Source organism: Phocoena sinus, chromosome 7 (genome assembly GCF_008692025.1).
Source record: "Phocoena sinus isolate mPhoSin1 chromosome 7, mPhoSin1.pri, whole genome shotgun sequence".
Classification (NCBI taxonomy): Eukaryota; Metazoa; Chordata; class Mammalia; order Artiodactyla; family Phocoenidae; genus Phocoena; species Phocoena sinus.
Window position 1 is genome coordinate 74,621,074 of NC_045769.1, and position 22,342 is coordinate 74,643,415.

The following is a 22,342-nucleotide window of genomic DNA, read 5'->3' on the forward strand; positions in this document are numbered from 1 at the left end:
ATAAAGAAGATAGGCGAGACAAAGATCAAGTTATAAAGGCTGGAATACAGATGCACAGGGCATGTACTCATGGGACTGAAGACATGGGATTCCTTCTTTCTTTGACCTTTCATGGAGATCTGGACCTGGTAGGGCCTTGGGACATGACTGGGAAGTTGGGAGATAGGGAAGCAGCAATATCAGAGGCTTGAGCTCTGCCCCAGTTTTTCACCCTTGGATATCTTGATCTCTGGCTTCATTTGGGCTGGAAAGAAAATAGTCTGGAAATTACCTTGTTCCCTCTGCGCTTTGGGATGGGGTAGGGTAGGGAGCTAGAGAAGAAGAATTTAGCTGAATTTAACTAATTCTAGACATTTTCGCCTTTAGCTCTGGGTGCCACGATGCCTAGAGGCTGGCATTCTAAGACTGTTGTTAACAAATTGGAGCCGTGCCCATCTTTTGAAGGGTTTATCTCTGTGATTTGAAAGCTTCCGGAAAGGGTGTGGGGATGTGGTGGCGGCTGGCGGATGGTAAGCAGAGCAAAGGTTGGCGTCTTGGAGGTTCTGTCCCTGATTCCCAGAGAAAAAGGTCGCGTAGGGCAGTGGAGGAGAAACAGAAGTGGGAGCTGGGCCTTCTCTGCTGTCCATTCCCGTGTAGAGCCCTCGTTTAGGGTGTCCTGTAAAACCAGAATTTTCAGTGTAGAGCCTGGGTAGGAAAACCTTGCTGGAGCAGCCGTGCACTCTCCAGATATCCCGGGAGGAAGGGGAGACAACCAGAAAGAGTCAGGAACACCTTTTCCCACACTGTGATCGGAGCTTCTAGCCTAAGACATGCTATAGATGGTACCACATCACTGGCTCTCCTGAATCTGAACAAGGAATGACTTCTCTGAAATGTTTATAATTCCTCAGCTTTTTTCCCCTTCTTCAGTCTGTGGTCCTCTCTGTTACTCTCCCAACAAGTAGAGCTTCACTCAGATGCAAGAATTGTCAACACTATGTGGGGTGGGCTGCGGTGGGGTGCTTTTCATTAGGCCTCGTAATCATCTGTTTCTCTGAAGCGACGATTCAAGAAGTTTGAAGACAAAATGAAGAAAGGGGTCATTATTTCCCCCCTTATGAAGGAGTCGCTTCACAGACATGGCATATGTGTTAAAGCTAAGTCTTTGCTATGTTCAGGGAGTCATAAAAAGCATGGAAGAGACAGACCGGTATCGTCTTAGGTCATACCCCACAGTGCTCTTTAACTTGTTAGTCATTTAAACACAGATTGAGTTTATGGCTTTGAAATAGAAGGTGAGACTGCTGCAATAAGGCTTAACTTACACGGATTATTTCAGAGACCAGGAGTCAGCCCAGCCACAAAATAAACAGATGGAATTCTTTTTTATTTCCCCCCCCCACCGCCCCCGCTCAGCTTCAGCAGTTCAAATGCAGGGTGACTTAGGACTCCTTATCACCTTCAGCAAAGCAAGAAGGGGAAAATGATGTAATTCACTCTTCCTCACTCCCTGCTGAAAATGCCATTGTTTTCACTGATAGGAGAAAAAGGGCAGCAGAGACCAGGGGCATCTTTTTTCCCTGCTGAGCAGGCAAGTCCTGCAGGACCTCCCGAAACTGGCTGAAGCCAAGGCACTCGTTGTGTTTTGGTCATCCTCATCACCGTAGCAACATCGTAGCCAAAGGTCCTCAAATCAGTCATCCAAGGAAGGACCTCCCATAAAAGCCTTGCTGTTCTATTGATGTGTTAAATTATGCCTTGTTTTTGGAACTCTTGCATTGTACCTCTTTCTTCCAACACACAAACAAGCAAACACAAAACCTACCACACCACAGAAAGTACTAATTTTCCACACTTGTAAGCCCGAGGAGGTGAGCAGGTGTGACGCTGTGGCGAGCTCCTGTAGGGAGAAGGGGTTTGCACAGACACGCTGGCTTGGTGACTAAGCCTTGCCTGAAGATCTCTGCTGACATTTAAAGACTTTATAGGCTCAGTCTTCTCTGAAAACCAGCATCGTGTCTCTTCCCACCTCTGAATCCTGTCTGTGAAGAGAAAATTCATTCTGAAACAAACATTCATCGGGCTTGTCCTTCTGCCAAGTGCTGAGGCAGCTGCAGAGAGCGTAGCAGTGAGCAAAGCAGGCTCAGTTCCTTCCCTCATGGGGCTCACAGTCTGCAGGGAAGACTTGGACGGTCGGCAGCCATGCAGACACACGTATGTGAGCATAGACAGGTGGCTGCTGTGTGAACAAACGCTTCTCTGAGGAGGTAACAGGTGAGGTGAGATCTCGGGGGAAGATGGGCACACACTGGGTGGATGGGGGCGTCGGTAGGGAGAGAGCCGAGCATCCCACGTGGAGGGAATTCCACACCTAACGGACCTGAGCTCCTGAAGCAGGAGGAGCCCTTCCCAGAACTGAGGGGATCTGAGGCAGAAAGCAGGTCAACCAGGGCTTTTGTAGGCCGGGGTGACCACTGTGTCTCCCCCTTTTTTTTTGTGGCAGCTTGCACAGCTTGAGGGATCTTACTTCCCTGACCAGGGATTGAACCTGGGCCATGGCAGTGAAAGCACCGAGTCCTAACCACTGGACTGTCAGGAACTTCCCTGCATCTCCTTTTTTAGGGTCGTGGAATCAAGCTTGTTCATCTGAGTGGGGGTGAGTCTGGTCAGCTCAGTGAGGGAACACTGGAGGAAGAACACATTTGGAGTGGAGGCATGATGAGTTCAAAACCGTGGAAACCCTGCCATCGTTTTTGGTTGTCATTATTCTAATTTGTACGTGATCCTACTCAAGTGCCTCTATTCTCTCTCTCAACTCCTGGAACATATTTGCTTCTTGGCTTTTACAGCTTTACCAAGTATCAATCTCTGATCAGGAAAAAAAAAATATGATTTGGTTTCTCTAAGTGGATGTTTTATTATAATGAGAGCATTTAGGTACTTGGGTGTCTTTTATTTCTGGGCATATAGCCGGCCTTCTTGCCAGGCCATCACATGCCCTTCACTAGGCATTCCGGACAGACCTTTGTGTTTCCGTCTTAGGAGCAGGCTTGCTGGCAGTGATACCTGGCATTGCAAAATCCTTCCGTAAGCCTTTGTTTAATGCCAGAGATCTCAAATGCTTTCAGATTCTGGAGAGGTGCCACGCTGCACTCTCGGATTAGGAGCTGATGGAAGGACTCCCATATCTATGAGCCTAATATAAGCTGTCATTTCAAATGAATGAATCGTTTATACTGTTGGAAAGAGTCCAGGGATGTTTGGGGTTCCTTTTTTAGCCTATAAAGTTCTGAGCTATTGGACTTTTATAGCAGTAGTCTAATAACTGCCTATTATTTGTGCTGCTTTGAGATGAGCCTAAAAGAGATTCAGCCTGTTTCTTTTGCTGACTCCTGGGATCACGGCTACAGGCTGGTTGACTTGGACCATTTTCTCATTTGTCTTTTCTGTCAAGGACTTCAGTGGGAAACATGGGGTTTTGTTCACCATTTAGAATGATAATCAGTTTAAATGCCTTAGAGTATTCTGGAGTGCATGACTGGGCAGGTGGGCAGGAGAGCATGGAGAGCCGTTTGTAGCTTGTGCCCAGATTGCTCCAGTCCCACTTCAGACATAAATGCGGGTACTCTCACTACGAGGCACGAGGTTATCCCAAACTGTGGACAGTCTTAAAAAGGTCCTCAGTGCTCTTTGCTCCGCCTCCTTCTCTGCCAGTTTAGGATTGGGCTGTGAGAGTAGGTGTGTCCAGATGGTGAGCGTATCGCCCAGAACAAGAAAAATCTTTTAAAAGTTTTGGCTGCGGTGAACCCCTGGGATTCCGAGCCTGTACCTCTGGTTGCAGAGCCAGCCCTGGCTCCTTCCAGGTGGTGCCGAGGACTCCCTGCTGCTCCCAGCCAGACGCGGGCTGCGCGTGTGTTCACACGGGCCTGGTTCTGGGGCTACAGAGGGCACAGGGTGCCAGCCATGACACTGAGTAATGCCGGGAGGTGCCTTTAGAACAGACAATGTGGGTGAGCACCGCACACAGGGAATACCTCCGGCTTGACGTTTCAATTACTGCATTATTTAAATGAGTGTCAATTAGGTAGCGTAGACTGGCTGCCTTCTGCCAGGGCACCTCCTAGTTATTAGCACAGGCAAGTGTAAAATGCTTCATATCAGATGTGGTGCTTCCTGGCTGGACTGTTGAAAATCAGTCACAGAAGGTGATTATCCTTCCTCGGCGTTCCCTGATGTGTAGAGTATTTATATCCTGGCCTGAGAGATTAGAGGTCCACAGACCCTTGCTTGGGGCCCTAAAAAAGCTTTGTGATAATTCTCACACCTCCCTGACCCACCATTGCTACCCCAAATAAGATATCACAGGCCCACACATGTTACGGTTATTCCTAAATTTTAACAAGACCAAAACAGTGAGTCATAGGCATTTGGGGGGCCTGCCGTGTTCCTTAGGCTTGTGGATATTAAGATCTGAAAATGTTACTACCTTGCTTTTAACCTGCTTTGTTGAATTAGTAATCCTAGCTCAGAAAATCCTTTTGGCATCCCTTCGACTAATCCACTCTGTCGGATGAAATTGCCAAAGTGGCGTTTAACTGGTGTGTGTGCGTACGTGCAGACACGTGCATGGGTGTATGGGGTCATTCTCGTGAATTTAGGGTCTTCACTTATATATCTGGCTGTATATAAAAGAATTGATTCACGAAGGGCTCTGCTAATTAGTTATATGGGAGTATACAAATTAAGAAGATTAAATGTTGGTGAAAAGCAGAATAGGAAGCGAAGTTGAAGGTTTTGTACTTTCCCATTTGCTAACTGCTGAACTGGGCTTATAGCCCCTCCATAGCAGGGATTGAGTTAATTATTACATATTACTGTGCTGTCTTTCTTCCTTTTTTTCCCTTTTTCCTGATTGTGGTGGGGAAGATATATATGAAAACCTTGGTTTTCGACTTAGTCTATGACCCCACAGGATAAGATCTGATTAAGATCTATACCTCATTAAGCCTGGATGCACTGCAGAGTTGCCTGTAGTGGGCTGAATCTTACTAAAGATGGTATTTACTTGAGGCTGCTCAATTCTGGCAAAATTCTCTAGGCTACAGTTTAAACATCTGTCAGACAGTCCCCACATCCTTTCAAAAGCTAGAGACCTTGGAAAGGCAGTAGGCCTCTTGCACCTGTGCACCTAGAGTTCAGTTTGGGCTGGAACTTTAAGAGCAGAGTTCACTCTGAGGGCACACCAGAGAAGTTATTATTGTTGTTATTTTTTTTTAATTGACAGTTTTTTATTTGAACCACAGAGTGTCATTAATTCTTTGGTACCCTGGACCATCCATTCCCATAGGATCAGTGATGAGTGAACCCTGTGTGGTCTACAGTTATTGTTTGCTGTTGTTCCTGGGGGACCGTAGGTGCAGCGAGTGAATGAATGATTCATACTCCTCAATTCATTATCAGCCTGTGATCAGCTCCTCTCCTATATTATTCTCACTTTACCCCTTCATCCTAACACTAACCTCACCTCCCCAACCCAGCATCGATAGGTACAACCTCCTTAACGTGTTAAGTATGTATTTTTGGATATCAGTGACCTTTAACAATTATTTAGGGTTTTGAAGTACATGTTTGTGTGTCAAATTTACATAAATTGCTTTATTGCCCAGTTTTTTTTTTTTTTTTTTTTTTTTTTTTTTTTTTTTGCGGTACGCGGGCCTCTTACTGCTGTGGTCTCTCCAGACGCACAGGCTCAGCAGCCATGGCTCACGGGCCCAGCCGCTCCGCGGCATGTGGGATCTTCCTGGACCGGGGCACGAACCCATGTCCCCTGCATTAGCAGGCAGACTCTCAATCACTGCGCCACCAGGGAAGCCCTATTGCCCAGTTTTTGAATATAGTCTTTTTAATTCTCTGCTGTGCTCACCACTAACTCTGTCCCTCACCCCACCCATCCATTTCCCTCCAAAGGATCATCACCTGTTGGGCAGCATAGTTGGCAACTCTCAGCCCAGCTTTGTGCCATTTGAGAGTGGCAAGCCTGTCTAGACTCCCTAGAAACATTATCTTTCAACTTGCTTTTGGCAAGTGTAAACTTTTTGCTGGATTATGTCAACAGATATATATGTTTCTCATCCTCATAGAAATAGCTTGGTGCTGGAATTTCTCTTGGATTTCTCCAGGCAGGGAGAAATAAAGACCGTCCCTGGGCTCATTAAAGTTATTGCTCATTAAAAATGTCTGCGGGCTCTTGATCCTCGGGGGTGAGTCTGGTGACACACATACACTGTCAGCGGCTATTTTGGATTTTCTGCTTTCGGGCATGTCTTTGCTCTTGGATGAGCCCCTTGTGGTTTTCAAAAGACCTAGCAAGTCAATTATAAATAGAAGGCTCGTGTCTGTGTGTCTGCATGCCCTTACTCTGTGGGACAAGGCACCCACATTACAGTGGGCAGTGAACTATTTTTCACTCCTTTGAAGAGGGAAGAAGAAAGATGAGGAATGCTTTTTCTCTTTCTGAGATAACCCACACACCTATACACACACCCACACAAATCTGTGTAAATGAACTTGACATTTTCAAAGACCTTACCTTAAGGTCTCCTCTTGAAAGCACAGCCATCCAACCTGCTATATTTTAAGAAAGCAGCAGTTCTCTCACAGACCTGCTACAGAGGGTTCAGGAATTAGAAGGCAGCCTGTCTGTGCTGTAGACCTTCGGAGGGAGTTTTGAGAGCTGACTCTCTTTATATGAACAGTGCTTTGGTGAAAGTGGTCTCATCACGCTAATCAGTGGCCTCTGGGACTTGGCTGTTTACATTCTGTCTTCACTTTCCTTCCCTGCTGGTGGAAACTGTTGGGACCCGCAAGTCTGAACTAATTATTCTAACAAAAGAGGGGAAAAGAAAGAGTGATTTGAAAGGTGAAACTGCAAACGAGTGATTTCAGAAAGAGGCAATTAGGAGGTCTGGTTCCGTGTGATTCCCTGATGATCCATCTTGCACCTTGGACCCACCTGTGTGGGCTATTCCTTTGGTCCCACTTGTTACCTTACTGTTCAGACATTGTTTTATTCCCTTTGTCTTTTTGTGCCCTCATCCTCAAAAATTGGTGCCAACTTTTTCCTGCCAGTTGAAAACGTTTAAAGCAGTGTTTAGTCTCGTAATTAATGTGGAAACTTCAGTGTTGTACTACTGAAAAATTACTCTAGACATTTAGCTGAAAATATTGATAATATGGATATGTAAGTATAGACCATGCATCCTTGGGAACTCTTACTATACTGATGTGTTTCTGAAGCAGACAGGTGACGGCAGCAATGTCAGCAATCCTGTATTAGTAGTTGATGGAGGCTCGTGTGGAGGTAACGGGAGCTGCTATTGACAGACGCCATGTATTTAGGAGCCTTGTTTTAAAACACAAAATAAAGGTGATGGGCATTACGTTCTGGTAAAACATTTTATTTTGGTTCAAGAATCGGGATGTGAGAGCCCATCAGACCAAAGATACCATGAAAACCACAGTGGGAGAAGTTCATTTTCAGAAACCTGTGGACAGATCATCATCATTCTTTGGCCTAGTATAGGATATAAAAGAGTACCCAGCTCATATCAACACATTCATATCTTGAGACGTGATTATTATTTGGTGGTTGGTCAGCTGAGAGTTACAAGACAGCAGAAATATGGAAATCATGGCCAGTGGTGATACTTCACCTGACTTTGGTTAACGTGTTTGTAATGGTCTTGGAGAGACTGTATCGTTCCCCCAATGGGGTTAAAACGCATGCAGTGATTTTTTTTTTGTTTTCCTTCCTCTCTTCCCTTTGCAGATGAGAAGCCCAAGGTTAACCCTAGACTTTACATGTGTGTGTGTGAAGGCCTCTCCTGTGGAAATGAGGACCACTGTGAAGGCCAGCAGTGCTTTTCCTCGCTGAGCATAAACGATGGCTTCCACGTCTACCAGAAAGGCTGCTTCCAGGTCTATGAGCAGGGGAAGATGACCTGTAAGACCCCGCCGTCACCCGGCCAAGCTGTGGAGTGCTGCCAAGGGGACTGGTGTAACAGGAACATCACCGCCCAGCTGCCCACTAAAGGTTCCCATGGACTTTTCTGTTTCTAGATCAGGGGTTTTTGTTAGTATTGTCCTGATTCTGTGTGGGTTAAAGATGTAAGTAGCTACGAGGCTTTCCTCCTGCTCTTCCAACAGTGGGTGACAAGGGAAGTCCCTCTGGTGAGGAGGAGAAAGGCATGGCCTTTTGGAATCTACAAGGAGGATGGATGTTTTTGGGAAAGTGAGCCAGGTGATGGCTACCTTGGGGATGGCTTGGCTGACCAGATCTCTCTTGGTGGTCATGAGCAAGTGAACAGCTCCTGACATCCTTTTCTGAAAGGAGCTATGATGTCATAATTTCTGAGACAGTTCTGCTTTGTAAATGCTCATCTCTGTGTTGAGTGTGTAGGGAGGAAAGTGGAACATAAGATTCTGATGTCTGAGTGGAATACCTTCCCTTCTTTATGAGGAAGGAGACAACCCGTATGCCCTGCAATCTACCACCCATCTGATGCCCAGCAATCTGTCACCGAAACTTGAAGCTGGGTGAGATTTCACATCAACCTTGTAGTTTATGTGGAATCTTCTCCGTATTATAGTCAATATGGATTTCAGTCCTCCTCTGAAACTGTTTCCTCATAAAATGAGCCCTAAATTGCCCTCTCAGAGTCCCTACAAACATGAATGTACCTCGGTCTCTGTAGACTCATTCCAAGCCAAATTTACTCTCTTAATATATAGTACATTTTTAATAGACATACTTAACCAATTTTGCACTCACAAAAGAAGAAATAAACGGTAGGAGAGGCTACTAAGAGCATCCACGGCGAGAAATGTCAGCCAGAAAGGGAGGAGACAGAAAAATGTAAAAAACTGATACAAGATCATGTTCCATAATTCATAATTTTTGAAGTTATGGTGAGGACCTTAAGGCATATAGAAAAGTCTGATAAGCAAATAGGGTTCAATAATAAAAGAGAGTTTTTGATAAAAAGAGATGTTTTTATAAGCGAGGTCAAGTATTTAATGGTTAAACCTAAAAGGGTACTTGATGGGATAAATTCTTAAACCTTGTGAGTTTGTTATTAATAGAGTGGATGGACCATGAAGAAATGTCTGCATTCATGTAGAAATGATACCTGCAGGGTGAAAAGTTTCTAATCTGCAGAACACTCTGCCAGATTAGAGTTGTGACACAGAATTTATTTTCTTAAGGAATTTCTGATTTAATTAGGGACGCGCAGTATTCATAATTTAATGCTGTACATAATTAGCTTTACACTTTATCATACAAGTGACGTGTGCCAAGTTGTTGATTAATTTGGATTTGGAAAGTTAAAAGAAATTTATAAAGGAAGTTCGGCTTGAGATTGGATGGCTGAAGAGGCCAGGGACGTGGAAAGAGTAAGGCCTACGTGGGGAACAGGGCTTGGTGACGTGATGTCAGGAAAGGGTCTGAAATTCAGAGGTGATTTTCGCCTTGGGATCTTTTAATTATGGACCTTCACTATGCAACTGAGAATCTTTGATTTAACTCAAAAGTGAATATTTGCTCGAGTGACATGCGAGTATTCGAGTGAATGCACAAATGTTTGAATGGGTATGTAATAATGTCTGAGCCAGAGAGTGAATGAGTGATTAGGTGAGTGAGTGAATCAAGGATAGAACGTTTTGAGTGAGTGAGTGAATGTTGAATAAGCGAGTTAGAGAACAGGTGAATGAATAGGTTCCTAGGCAGAAATCATGATGTAATAGCAATGAGAATTCAGCAGTAGACCTCCAAGATACATTGAAGAGAGGAGAGAGACCACAGATTGGATCTTTGGTCTTAACTCAGATAGCACTTTCTCATAGGAATATTACAGCATAGTGTCTGAACGTAAGGGCTTGATGGTAAAAATCCTTACAGATCAAATCCAGGTTAATAAGGATAGTATCAGAGATTTGTGTAGTACTTTATATTTTAAAAACACTTTTCACATAGATGCATTAATAAATTGGTTCTCAGTGGAATTTTTTCAAACTCCTATTGTGTCTAAATGAATAATGGTTAAATGACTGGGCCGTTGGCCAGGTATTAGGAAGTCTTTCAGTTTCAACACTTCGTGGCTTGTGAGACTGTGTGGTCAGGGTCAGGAGCGAGCTACTTGTCAGGCATTGGTTATGCTAAATAATACGTAAACAATGAGCCTTACGGCCAGTTACCCTTCTCTCTCCCATCTCCAGGGAAATCCTTTCCTGGAACACAGAATTTCCACTTGGAGGTTGGCCTCATCATTCTGTCTGTAGTGTTTGCAGTCTGCCTTCTAGCCTGCCTGCTGGGAGTTGCTCTCCGAAAATTTAAAAGGCGCAACCAAGAACGCCTCAACCCCAGAGATGTGGAGTATGGCACCATCGAAGGGCTCATCACCACCAATGTCGGAGACAGCACGTTAGCAGTGAGTTTGTGGCCCCAGGGGACCCCGAGCATAACACAGATGGCTGAAGATGCTTTCTTATTTCAAGCACGAAATGCTAACCAGTAACTGGTGACTGGACAGTGAGTGCACACATGCTACTGGTCACTTATGTCTTCAGCAAGTATATGCCGGCACCCCTATGTGAGTTCAGTCTCCTCTACATGAGAACATTTATTTTAGACAGACATTTACATTAAATGAGGGAGTGGATTTATTTTAGTCGATCCTTGGTAGTTATTTTTCTTTTGGGAGTAAGGGGACAGGGACAGACAGTGGTTGCCTATAATTTTGATGGTGGGGGAGGGCTTGGAATTTATGGTACTCAGTTCCTCTATTTTTAGCAGTAAAAGTGCTTTCAAAAAAAGCACCTTTTGCTTAATATTAAAAATCACTTTCCCTTCTAGATTATTTCAGCGCCCTGTAATTTAAGACTTTTAAAACCTGACATCCAAAAAAGCAGCTATGAAATTTTTCGTGCTCCTGTGCCGCCCCCTTGTGGACTGCGCTCATTTGGTTAAACCAGTGCTGTCCAATAGCAATACGTGCGGCACATCTGTAATTTTAAATGTTCTAGTAGCCATCTTAAAAAAAGTTTAAGAAAACCTCACAGGTGATACTAATTTTAAGAATATACTTAACCTAACATATATAATTATTATCATTTCAACATATAATTAAAGAATTATTAATGAGATATTTTGCATCTTTTTTTTTAAACTAAATTTTAAAAATCTGTGTATTTTATACGTACAGCACACATCGGTTCAGATCAGGCACATTTCACTGTCTCAGTGTCAGCGTGTGGCTAGCAGCTACCCTAGCACAGGGTTTGGAACCATCGTATTTGTATGTTTTAAAGTTACTCTTTTGCACATTTTAAAATGATGAAATCACACATTGAAAGCAACTGTCTTCCTTCTTTCACTTATTAAAATTGTTCATCAAGTGTTAATTTTAAAGCACCTTTAAACTTTAAGTGAGAAAAGGGATTGCATGCTATCGAATAGGTTACCATCGAGTGCCGAAGGGAGAAGTAATAACATTCTACGGGGACACTGTGCTGGGTAGGATGCCCCCTTTAAAAAAAGGTGAAGATTTGTGTTAGAAAGATGTTAAAGTCATGCCAGTACTAAATCGAGACTCTCCTTGTCATTGGCTGATGAATTGAAAGACGGTCAAGGTGGTAGCTTTTAATGTGATTCAGTGTTATTTAATGCCATCACGTAAGATCATCTGTATTAAGTCTTGTTCTGCTAGACGACAGACTTAAAAGTGTCCGGGAGTTCTGCAGTTAAGCCTTTTTGCTGGAGAAGACTTGCCCTCACCAGTCATTGTAGCTCAGGTGCTACACCTGGACTACTACCCTTGGCGAGTTATTAAAACATTTGATGGTGGCTGATACAGGCTGGGAAATATCCCGTCCTACTGCCTTCCCCATGACTGGACCACAGTCAAGTGTACTTTTTTTGTATGAAAATAAAGGGGAAGGAACCTTGTTTAGCTTCCTTTTACCTACCTATTTAATTGTGCTACAGTGAAACTGGGAAAAGAGGAGAAAAGGACATTTCATTCAAAAAGTAGAAAAATATAGTTTTTCTTTAGAAGTGTATTTAGAAGTTTGTTTCAAGTTTTAAGGCAAATTAAATGAATTCATTGAGTTAGGAGCAAGGACGATACAACGCTGAATCTTGACAAAACTTTAGCAGTAGTCAGAACTTTGTTCCTCAGAACTGCTAACATAACTAATCACATTGGGCACTGATAGGAATCTCTAGTGTAAATTATTATTTAAATGGCTTCTATAATTTTGAAAGCAGAATGCTTTCAAATATGCTAAAGTAGTCTTGTCAACTCAACCGTTTTAGATGACAGTATATCACGATATAATGACACAGTAAACAACACTATTTAAAAACAAGTTGTCATTATTGGTCTACATACTTGCTTATTTAAGTGATATTCTCATTTATATGACTCAGCAATGCGTACCTTACTAAACAGCTCTCCTACACTGAAAAAGAAGTCTTGGGATCCAAGAGTTGAAGTAGATGTTTGTTAGTCTTTGGTCGATTCCGCCTGCCCTGAAGTCTATGAACTAGGTTTAGAACCAGGATTGTACATTATGAAAAAACAACACATTAGTTCTACAGTAATTTCAGAATTATTCTCTCAAAAAAATTGAATGAATAAAGAGAAAAACGAACAGCAAAAGAGATAGGGAGATGTGAAACTCTACTTCATCTACATTCAGTTTCTTGTTGAATATCCATTTTGTGGCTTTTAAGGATTCTAAATGTCTTCCTTTAGATGTTCAGGTTTTGGTAATTTTGCTGATCAACAGTACTTCACAGTGGTGCTCAGAGTAAGTAAAAGACAATGAAACTCAAACAAGGCAATGTATTCATGTAACAGGCCAGCTAAAATGTTTGGGAAAGGACAGCTTTGGGGAGTGTTAGATCAACATTACTGCAACCTTCCCACGATCACCATGGGCACAATATTGTTTATTGTAGATAATCCGTTCCTGATTCAAAAATGCTTCTGCTTCTTGGCTTGCACTGAGAGTAAGAAGGGAAAATTTATGAATGAACTAATTGGGAATCTTTTTTGCAGTGTGTTCATTTTTAGAAGTAGATTTGGGGCATGGTTTTATGTTTCAATGAAAGTCGTATTTTTTCTCTCTGCTTTGTGGGTAACTGACATTGAGAATGACGTACAGTATATGAAATCACGTGTGAGAAACTTCTGAAAATTGTAAAGCACTATAGAATTTAAGAGTCTTTCAATAAAAATAAATTTTTTTTTTAATTAAAAAGTAGACAACTGTTAACAAAAAAAGAGAAATGACATAGAGGTGTTAATTTTGTGATTCTTGTTCCCCACCTACCTAGTAACCTCCATCCAGGTAGCCCTCTCTACTTGAGTGTACCAGTCTGAGGACTCAGATGGCCACTGGAGTCTTTACAAGACAAACAACATTAGAGTCATTTGGTTCTTATTCCTAATTTGTTTGTTCCTTATTAGAGTTCCTTGGCATGTCAACTAAAGTGCATCCTTTGATAGGTCTTCTGAGCAGGGCCGAATATGGTCAATTTTGCTCAGCCTTTGGACTTGAAGGCCTTTGATTTTTGCTCCATTTTCTCTTCTAGCTACTGTTTCCCCTTGGGCTCAGCCCTGCATGTTGGACTTTTAAATTTACATCTTTGACTTTGTCCACTCAGCTTCTTTCTTTATATATTTTCTTCTAAAACTCTGGATACAAGAAAGGACTACTCATCCCTCAGGAAAACCCTATCCCATATTAGGGAAAGGGCTAGCTTCTGGTTTTCCTAAGAAGTGAAACCAGTTCTTCCTCCAGTGGGGCTTTCCACGCACACGAACGGGCCATGTGGCCAAGACCACTGCCTCCATGCCAGTTACACCCACGTGCACGCTCACACTCTAACCTGGGAGCAGTTCCTCAATACTTTCTCTTTCTCCTTGTTTTGAACCGCAGGATTTATTGGATCATTCGTGTACGTCCGGAAGCGGCTCTGGTCTTCCTTTTCTGGTACAAAGAACAGTAGCCCGTCAGATCACACTGCTGGAGTGTGTTGGTAATTCTTTTTTCCCTTTCTTTGCGGGTTATGTGCCGTGGTTCTAGAAGTAGGATGGACCTTGGAAAATCTGCTTCGTGTTGCCTCTTGCTTGTTTAAACGTCAGGAGATGTGAGGTAGCCATGTGGTAGTATGCCTCTAATCTGTGACTTGTGTTGGAGCACTTGAACTTGGTGAAGTTCTTGTCAAAGAACTAGTATCCACTAGGCAGGATACAGAGTGCCCAGTCAAAAGATTTCAGTTTTAAGTAGACCCTTCCGGATGATGGGAATGCTTGAAAATGAACTAACATGGCTGCTCCAGACCATAGGCATTGGGGAATCTGAGGTAAGTCGGCTTTTGGACAGTAAACTTGATTATTGTAATTTTATACTTCCTCACTCTTCCCCTGCCTTAAAAAAAAAAAAATGAAATAAATGTACCAAAGCTACCCTTCATAACTGCTTTATTTAAATAAGAGCTGTGTACATTTCTCTGTGGCCTCTCACATTTTTTCCCATATTGGAACATATTTGTATAGAGATATAATCATAGTGTGTGTATAATTTGTCCCTGTTTTCAGTTTTAAGCTCACACACATTTTCATGTATTTGTACACATCACAGGTATTTTAAAGATTATGTAATTGTCTATCGCGTGATAACTTTAACAATACTGTTTGAAAATGGTTTGCACATGTTGCTTCTTTTGAGTACGCAGAATAAATTTCTAGGAATTGGGGTTCCTGGGTCAAAATTTGTGACTTTTTATGGCTTGTCTTATATATTGCCGGATTGCTCTCTAGGAAGGTGGTGCAAATGATTTTTTCTTTAAAGTCCTGATTTTTATTAGTTTTAGTTTTATGAGGTGGGCATTTGCAAGTCACATGACAGTTTTCATTAATTTCTCCTTTAGATGGCATGCAGGGATGGCCACAGTAGCAAATGATGGATTAGAAACATCTCCATACTCTCCTGGTTCTCCCAGTTTTGGGGGGCTGGCTCTGCAGCTCTTGCCGTATCATCTTTTGCTTTTGGGAGGTGACGGGCCAACATATAGGCTGCCTTCACCACTTGGCTGCTATCCTCTGACTTTTCTTCCTGTTTTCATGGAAACCAGGACACCCCCAAATGCAGTAGTGGAAGGGGGTGGCGGGCAGAGGTAGTAGAAGTGACTGCCACCTTCAGGCACACAGGTGGCCAGCAGGAGCCTGTTGCCTTTTCTCTATGTCTGTAGCTACTGCAACTGTTTCTGAACTCCAGCTTCCTGCTTCTCCTCCACGGTGGACTGTGCGTAGAGAAACTAAAAATGGAAAAGCCCCCACTGTGCTCACTGCTTACAACCAGAGTTGTCCTCTTGTACCAGCTAGCATCCTATTTGATTATGAACAAGGGTACCTGGGTAGGGGTAAGAAGTGAAGGGGGACATTCCCCCCCATCCTCCTGTCCCATGGCCACTCACCATTCACAGAGCAGCAGCTCTCATGACCGGTCCTCAGAGATGGACCCCAGAGTCCAAAGGGCAAAATAATACTGCACCTTTAAAAATGCATACTGTTTCCGGTTGTATAGATGTTCTTCAGCATATTTTGAAATAGCTTATGTTCAGTTATAGCGTTTTATTGGCTCAGTGCTAAAGAGCCGTGCCTTTCAGTAGCATCTAGTTGGTGTTCATGTAGTACAGGCTTGAAGAAAAATGTATGTAATGAACTGTTCGGATGTTACCATTTTTGGTTGAAAAACATGAGAAGTTGGACTAGATACGTTGTTACAGATGGTGATCAATGAATCTCCAAATTTTAGGTGCTTTAGGGGACCCCCCCCCCCCCCCCCCCCGTTTTGGGTCTCCATGGCCAGGACTTTTGGGCAGCTCTGCTTCTGTTTTCAGGGACTTCTGCATAAGGTTGCATTTGCGAAAAGCATTTGACAACTTAACAGCCTCTGAAAACCATTTAAGTAGGTTTCTGTTTCAATTCTGTCTACTTACGCTGACATCTATCTCTGTTTGCTCTAAAACAAAGGATTTAAGGCAACTGTATAGTAATGTCCACAATGCTCTGGGATATTTTTCTCTCCTTCCTAATGAGAATATGAGGACAAAGGGCAAATAAAGATACAGAATGGAACCAAAGGCAGGAATAGATGAGCCTTCTCTTTTGTAGCAGTCGATTTTGTAGATCTTAGCACTAGCCTTCATCTTAAATGACAAATGCTGGGCAATTGCTATGACTTTATTCCAATTAATCCTGCACTAAATACTATTTTTGTGACAGTGGCCCACAAAAGACCACTTACTGGCTTCATTTAACGCTCTTTTGGATTAGTCACTGGTATTTAGTAGGGACATTGCTTGTCGTAAGGGAATCTAGATTGAGCGGTTTTGATTATGTTTTGATTATGTCCAGACATAATCTCCTGGACAGCATGCTTTCTCTCTCCATGTTTGGGTTCTCAGCGACTTAGTTTTCCAGCAAAGAGCTGCATTCCTGTATATATAGGTGGTACTGCAGCAGCTTATTACCAGCTGGGATTCCCAGCAGCCACTTGCCTTGGTAGAAAGCCCCGCTGCCCTGCAACTCGTATCTCCTGCTGCATTGTTTTCCAGGTGCCGCGTCTGCCTTCACCTTGATCATACCCCGTGTCGATCCCCCCAGTCTTGCGGTAATTCCCTCCTCCTCCCAACCTGCCTGATCACCTACCTGTCATTAAGGAGAAAAACGGGAGCAGACATAATCAAAACATAATCAAGGGCTTCCCTGGCGGCTCAGTGGTTGAGAGTCCGCCTGCTGATGCAGGGGACACGGGTTCGTGCCCCGGTCTGGGAAGATCCCATGTGCCACGGAGCGGCTGGGCCCGTGAGCCAGGCCGCTGGGCCTGTGCGTCTGGAAAGGCCACAACAGTGAGAGGCCCGCGTACTGCAAAACAAAAACAAAACATAATCAAAACTGCTCAATCTAGATTCCCTTATGATAAGCAATGTCCCTACTAAATACCAGTGACTAATCCAAAAGATTAGTAGTTGTAGTTGACTGTGCTGGGGCTGCAGGAGGGGGCACGAACTCCTCAGATCAGATCACAACTCGTCACCGTTTTTTGAAAATGTTTTCTCCAGGTGGCCTTTTCCGTGTCACCCACTTGTGGCACCACAGGGACTGTCTTGCAGGCGAACACCCATGACCAGTGTCAGAAATCGGGACTGTTCTGGGATTATGTGTTTAAGACCTTGCAAATCCTCTTTTGAAATATATCCTCCGCCAAGAAATCCTTTAAGGACAGCAGTGGCTGTCTGTCGATCTCCTACACAGCATTGCTCTGTGTGTGTGTGCGTGTGTGTGTTAATCCTTCAGAGCACATATCTCAAACTCAGTGATCTCTTTTGTGAAAAATATAAATGCATATGTAAATTCACACATGTGGACTCTTAGAAAATGCCGCTGTTGATCCTTTATTAAGGGAAGGAATCAAGTAAGTTACTCAGTTAAGCCCCATACACGCTTTTTGGCTTTCATCAGCATTGAAATCTAATAATCTGTACCATTTTCTAAGTTTTACTAACTTTCGTGTGCTTTTACAAACCATACACATTTCATACCTTTTCATAGAGGAATGTAAAGGTAAACTTTGTAATTAGCAGCCCATTGTACAGATGCAGATTCCGAGAGTGTTTCATTCGATAGCACAGTAGGGTGGCCGGGAGGGGCAGTTTCCACCTTATTTTTGGATGTCTTTACAGGCAGAAAGTAGTGGTATTTATACCCCTGGGTTGTGTTTTTCCATGGGAGGGGTTAAGAGTTGCTAGCATGAAGTTCGTTGGCTACCTGTCCTGTTCTACCGTCCAGTGTCACCTCTGTGTTGCTTTCCACAGGGAAAGGCAGGTATGGTGAGGTGTGGAGGGGCAGTTGGCAGGGGGAGAATGTCGCTGTGAAGATCTTCTCCTCCCGGGATGAGAAGTCATGGTTCAGGGAAACAGAGTTGTACAACACTGTGATGCTGAGGCATGAAAATATTTTAGGTAAGTACAAAATTTATAATTTTTTTCCAGGAAGAAATAATTGCCTGCCTTTGCCCTCTCAGATTTGGTGTGTCTGAATTCGCAAGTCTCTCCTAAAGGGTGACATAGGGACCATCAGCATTTATACGCTGTTTAATTTTCTTTCCACATGAATTGCTTGTGTTAAGTCTGCGGAGAAGCTAAATTTGAAGATTCTCTGGATGATGAAAAGGAAATTGTTATTGCTAAGTCTTCCTCTGCAGGTTGTTACTTAAATAACAAAAACTTGCCCCATATTGTTCACTTCAAGGCTTCCTCTGTAGTTCTGCTTACCCCACCCTTTTTGAATATTTATTACTTGAATCAAACTAAGAAAGATCTTTGGACGATTTCCTAGAGATTCATAGCTCCCAGGGATATCGTAATTAAATGCACATTCCTTCAAACAAGGCATCGTTTTTAAAGCCCAGATTTAGAGAAGGATTTAGCATACATTTTAATTTGGAAACTAAAGCTTGGAAACATTTGTGAAATATGTGAAGAGCCCATTGAAATACTGCTATGGAAGTATAAAGGGTTAGAATATTCCTTTAGCCCGCTGACTTCTTTGTCTTTGAAAAGTTTTTCTACATGTGTTTATACTAATACATATATGATGAATGCTGCCTGGGGTGCTTCTTTAATAGTGGCTATAAAGTTTCTATAGAACTGGACTATTTATAGGATAGTGTTGGCCACTGCATGGCTATGGGATCAGGTCTGGCTTATAGGAAGGCCACTGCCAGAATTTATTTCTACTCCAGTATTGCCAGTTGAGTATTAAGCCTGAGTCAGGTTGTCTACAAATCATGGTTTGACAGTTGTCCAAAGGTTTGCTTTAACAGTTTGGTGGTATGTTCCATCTCAGACTTGTCTCAGTTGCTGTTGTCATTTTCTCCCCTGCCCTTCCCCCTTGGGCCCTCACCATCACCTAGGCCTCCTCACTTGTATCGTTGCTATGGGTCTCCCCTCTCCAGTCCATCCTGCCACACTGAATTATCTTCCACTGGGGAGCTGAGACACTTCTGCTCAGAGTGTCTTTGATGACTCCCACATCGCTTGCAACATTTATGACTTCTGAGCCTGGCATTCCAGACTCCCTATTTTGGGGTCCCAAGAGGACTCTGCTACTTCCTGTACAAATATGCCCACGTGCAGTCAGTTCCAATATTTGTCACTCCTTGGGATTGCCCTTGAACATTCAGCTCTCTGTGTCTTCATTCATGTTGCTCTTGGTCACCCACTATCCCCATTCCACTCTCTACCCACTCCTTCCTTCATCAAAACTTCTTAGTTCCCTTCCAGACTCTCCCAAGGGATTTACTTGGGCTTTTTTGCACTCCTGCACTTTTTACCTCCTATATAACTCTTATCGTGACCGGCTTGTATTGCAGTTAGATGCATGTGTGTTAACGACAACAGTGACTATAGTTACTATGCGGTAAGCACTGCTTTGTGTTATGCACATTTTCTCATTTAATCTTCACCATGACCGTAAGAGGGCAGATATTCTTATTTTCCTGGTTGTAACTGATAAGGTAACGGAGGTACAGAGAGGTTAACATCACCCAGCAGGTTAAATAATGGAGCTGAGAATCACACCGGATGGTCTAACTCTTGACCACATGGTAGTTAGCTCATGGAATTGCTTCTTAGATTTTAGAGTCACAGTGTGAGGTGAAAATTCATCTACAGTCAAAAGTACCTTTAAATGTCCCAATATTTCCTCTGACACTGGAACAGACTGAGGTTGGGTAACAGATAAACCACTGGCTATGTTAAAAGTCAGGATGGGAAAAAAAAAAAAAAATGTCATGATGTACAAGAAGTACTTATCTTTAAACAGTAGAAGTACTCTTTTTTTTTTAACATCTTTATTGGGGTATAATTGCTTTACAATGGTGTGTTAGTTTCTGCTTTATAACAAAGTGAATCAGTTATACATATACATATGTTCCCATATCTCTTCCTTCTTGTGTCTCCCTCCCTCCCACCCTCCCACCCTCCCTATCCCACCCCTCCAGGCGGTCACAAAGCACCAAGCTGATCTCCCTGTGCTATGCGGCTGCTTCCCACTAGCTATCTACCTTACATTTGGTAGTGTATATATGTCCATGCCTCTCTCTCGCTTTGTCACAGTTTACCCTTCCCCCTCCCCATATCCTCAAGTCCGTTCTCTAGTAGGTCTGTGTCTTTATTCCTGTCTTACCCCTAGGTTCTTCATGACATTTTTTTTTCTTAAATTCCATGTATATGTGTTAGCATACGGTATTTGTCTTTCTCTTTCTGACTTACTTCACTCTGTATGACAGACTCTAGGTCTATCCACCTCATTACAAATAGCTCAATTTCGTTTCTTTTTATGGCTGAGTAATATTCCATTGTATATATGTGTCACATCTTAGTAGAAGTACTCTTAACGGGCAGGTGCACGTACTCTGAGAAGCACGTGGGGTCTGAGACTCACTGAAGGAAGGGCATGTTCAGGCAGCCCCTCTCTTCTCATGGGCTCATGGGCTCATGGGCTCATGGGCTTATGGGCTCATTGATCAAAACGCTCTAGATGTTGCCGTGCTGTGCAAGTAGTCACTTTATCCGTGCTCTTGAGTTAAATGACCTGTGATACCACTCCACTGTACACCCAGTACAAGAATTATTTCCATTGTTTTTGCTTTCACACCCAGTCCTGAGGACAGTTCCCTGCACGTGGTAGGTGCTTAGTAAATATTGATTAAATTGGATTTAATCCACGCAGGAAATTTGAAAGTCACCTTTGCAGAATGATTCATGTGAGAGAAGTTAGGGTCCCTTAGTGTGATCACAGAAGGCAAAACATTGTCCACTTCTTATTACATAATGATCCCTGGAAACTGTGAATTCATGAGATCTTGTTACTCTCATCATAATTACAGCTGTATGGATTAATTTTACTGTGTAGTCGGTCCTCTTAGTTGAGACAGCTCGTAGAAATGTACCACCTTTTTTTGGTTAAACTTCTTTCCCTGCCTTAGCAGTTTTTTTGGATGTAGAGACTTTAAGGTTTTCTGTGACATTTTCTTTTCTATCAAAAGATTGTTTTGAATATCAGATCATGATTTCCCCCACCCTTGAGTACTGCTAACTCTAGCCCCCTCGAAATACATAATTAAATTACACACACGTATAAAATTATGGGCCCTCATTGTTTATCCCCTCCAAAATGATATCTTTCCAATGACTAGTTTGGATTTCAGCTGTTCCTTCTGCTGTGTCTGGTGTAGAAGTCAGCAGATAAGTGAATGACGGGAGGCTCTGTTTGGTGGTTGGAACAGTGTCTGGGAGTTTGGGAAGCCAGTTTCTATTCTCAGCATCATTAGAGGCCCACTCTGTGACTTTGGGCCAAAGTTGTATGTTTCTGAGCATCCTTTTCCTCATGACTGAAACCAGGGAGTTTCAGTTAATATGACAGTTTCACTCCAAAGTCTCATCTTACACTCTTTAAAAAAAAAAAAAATGGTACATATGATATCGCTTATATCTAAAATATGACATAAATGGACTTATCTGTGAAACAGGAGCAGACTCACAGACATAGAGAACAGACCTGTGGTTGCCAAGGGAGAGGGGAGTAGGGGAGTTCAGAATTAGCAGAGGCAAACTAATATATATATAGGATGGATAAACAGCAAGGTCCTACTGTATCGCACAGGAATAGTCAAGATCCTGTGATAAACCGTAATGGAAAAGAATATGAAAAAGAATGTATGTATATATATATATATGTATAACTGAATCACTGTGCTGTACAGCAGAAATGAACACATTGTAAGTCACCTCTACTTCAATAAAATAAATTTTTAAGAGCGATTATAGCACTAAAAGAAATGGTACAATATCCATTAAGTTGACCATTTGAATCATATAAGCGAGATTTAAGTGCAGGCATATTGTGCAACCATCACCACCCTCCATCTCCAGAACTGCCACATACTCTTAAAAGGTACTGCTTAACCATTTAATCAGTCGGAATTCCTTGAGACCAATCGGAAGTGAAGGAAACTACCTGAAAAAGATATTAAATTACAAACTTTGGGGCCGTAATTGAACCCAGAACTATTTTGAACTATAATAGTAAGCAGCTACTCTTGAACACTTACTGTGTGGTAGGCATCATATGAAACATTCTACCTACAATAACTCTTTATTTTCACAGTAACCCTTTGAGATATAGGACGGTGCTATCCATATCTTATAAATGAGGAAACCAAGGTG

At 42.7% G+C, this 22,342-nt stretch overlaps 1 protein-coding gene across 4 annotated transcripts in view; it reads left to right on the top strand.

The window, feature by feature from the left end:
* Positions 1 to 22,342, top strand: part of ACVR1 (activin A receptor type 1) — a 131,861-nt gene that overhangs the window by 83,058 nt on the left and 26,461 nt on the right. For all 4 annotated transcript variants that reach the window (XM_032637735.1, XM_032637737.1, XM_032637734.1 and 1 more), the window contains 4 exons: positions 7,808 to 8,071; positions 10,255 to 10,466; positions 13,984 to 14,083; positions 17,927 to 18,073. In XM_032637735.1, the coding sequence (XP_032493626.1) occupies positions 7,808 to 8,071; positions 10,255 to 10,466; positions 13,984 to 14,083; positions 17,927 to 18,073 (723 nt within the window). The remainder of the gene's footprint in view (positions 1 to 7,807; positions 8,072 to 10,254; positions 10,467 to 13,983; positions 14,084 to 17,926; positions 18,074 to 22,342) is intronic.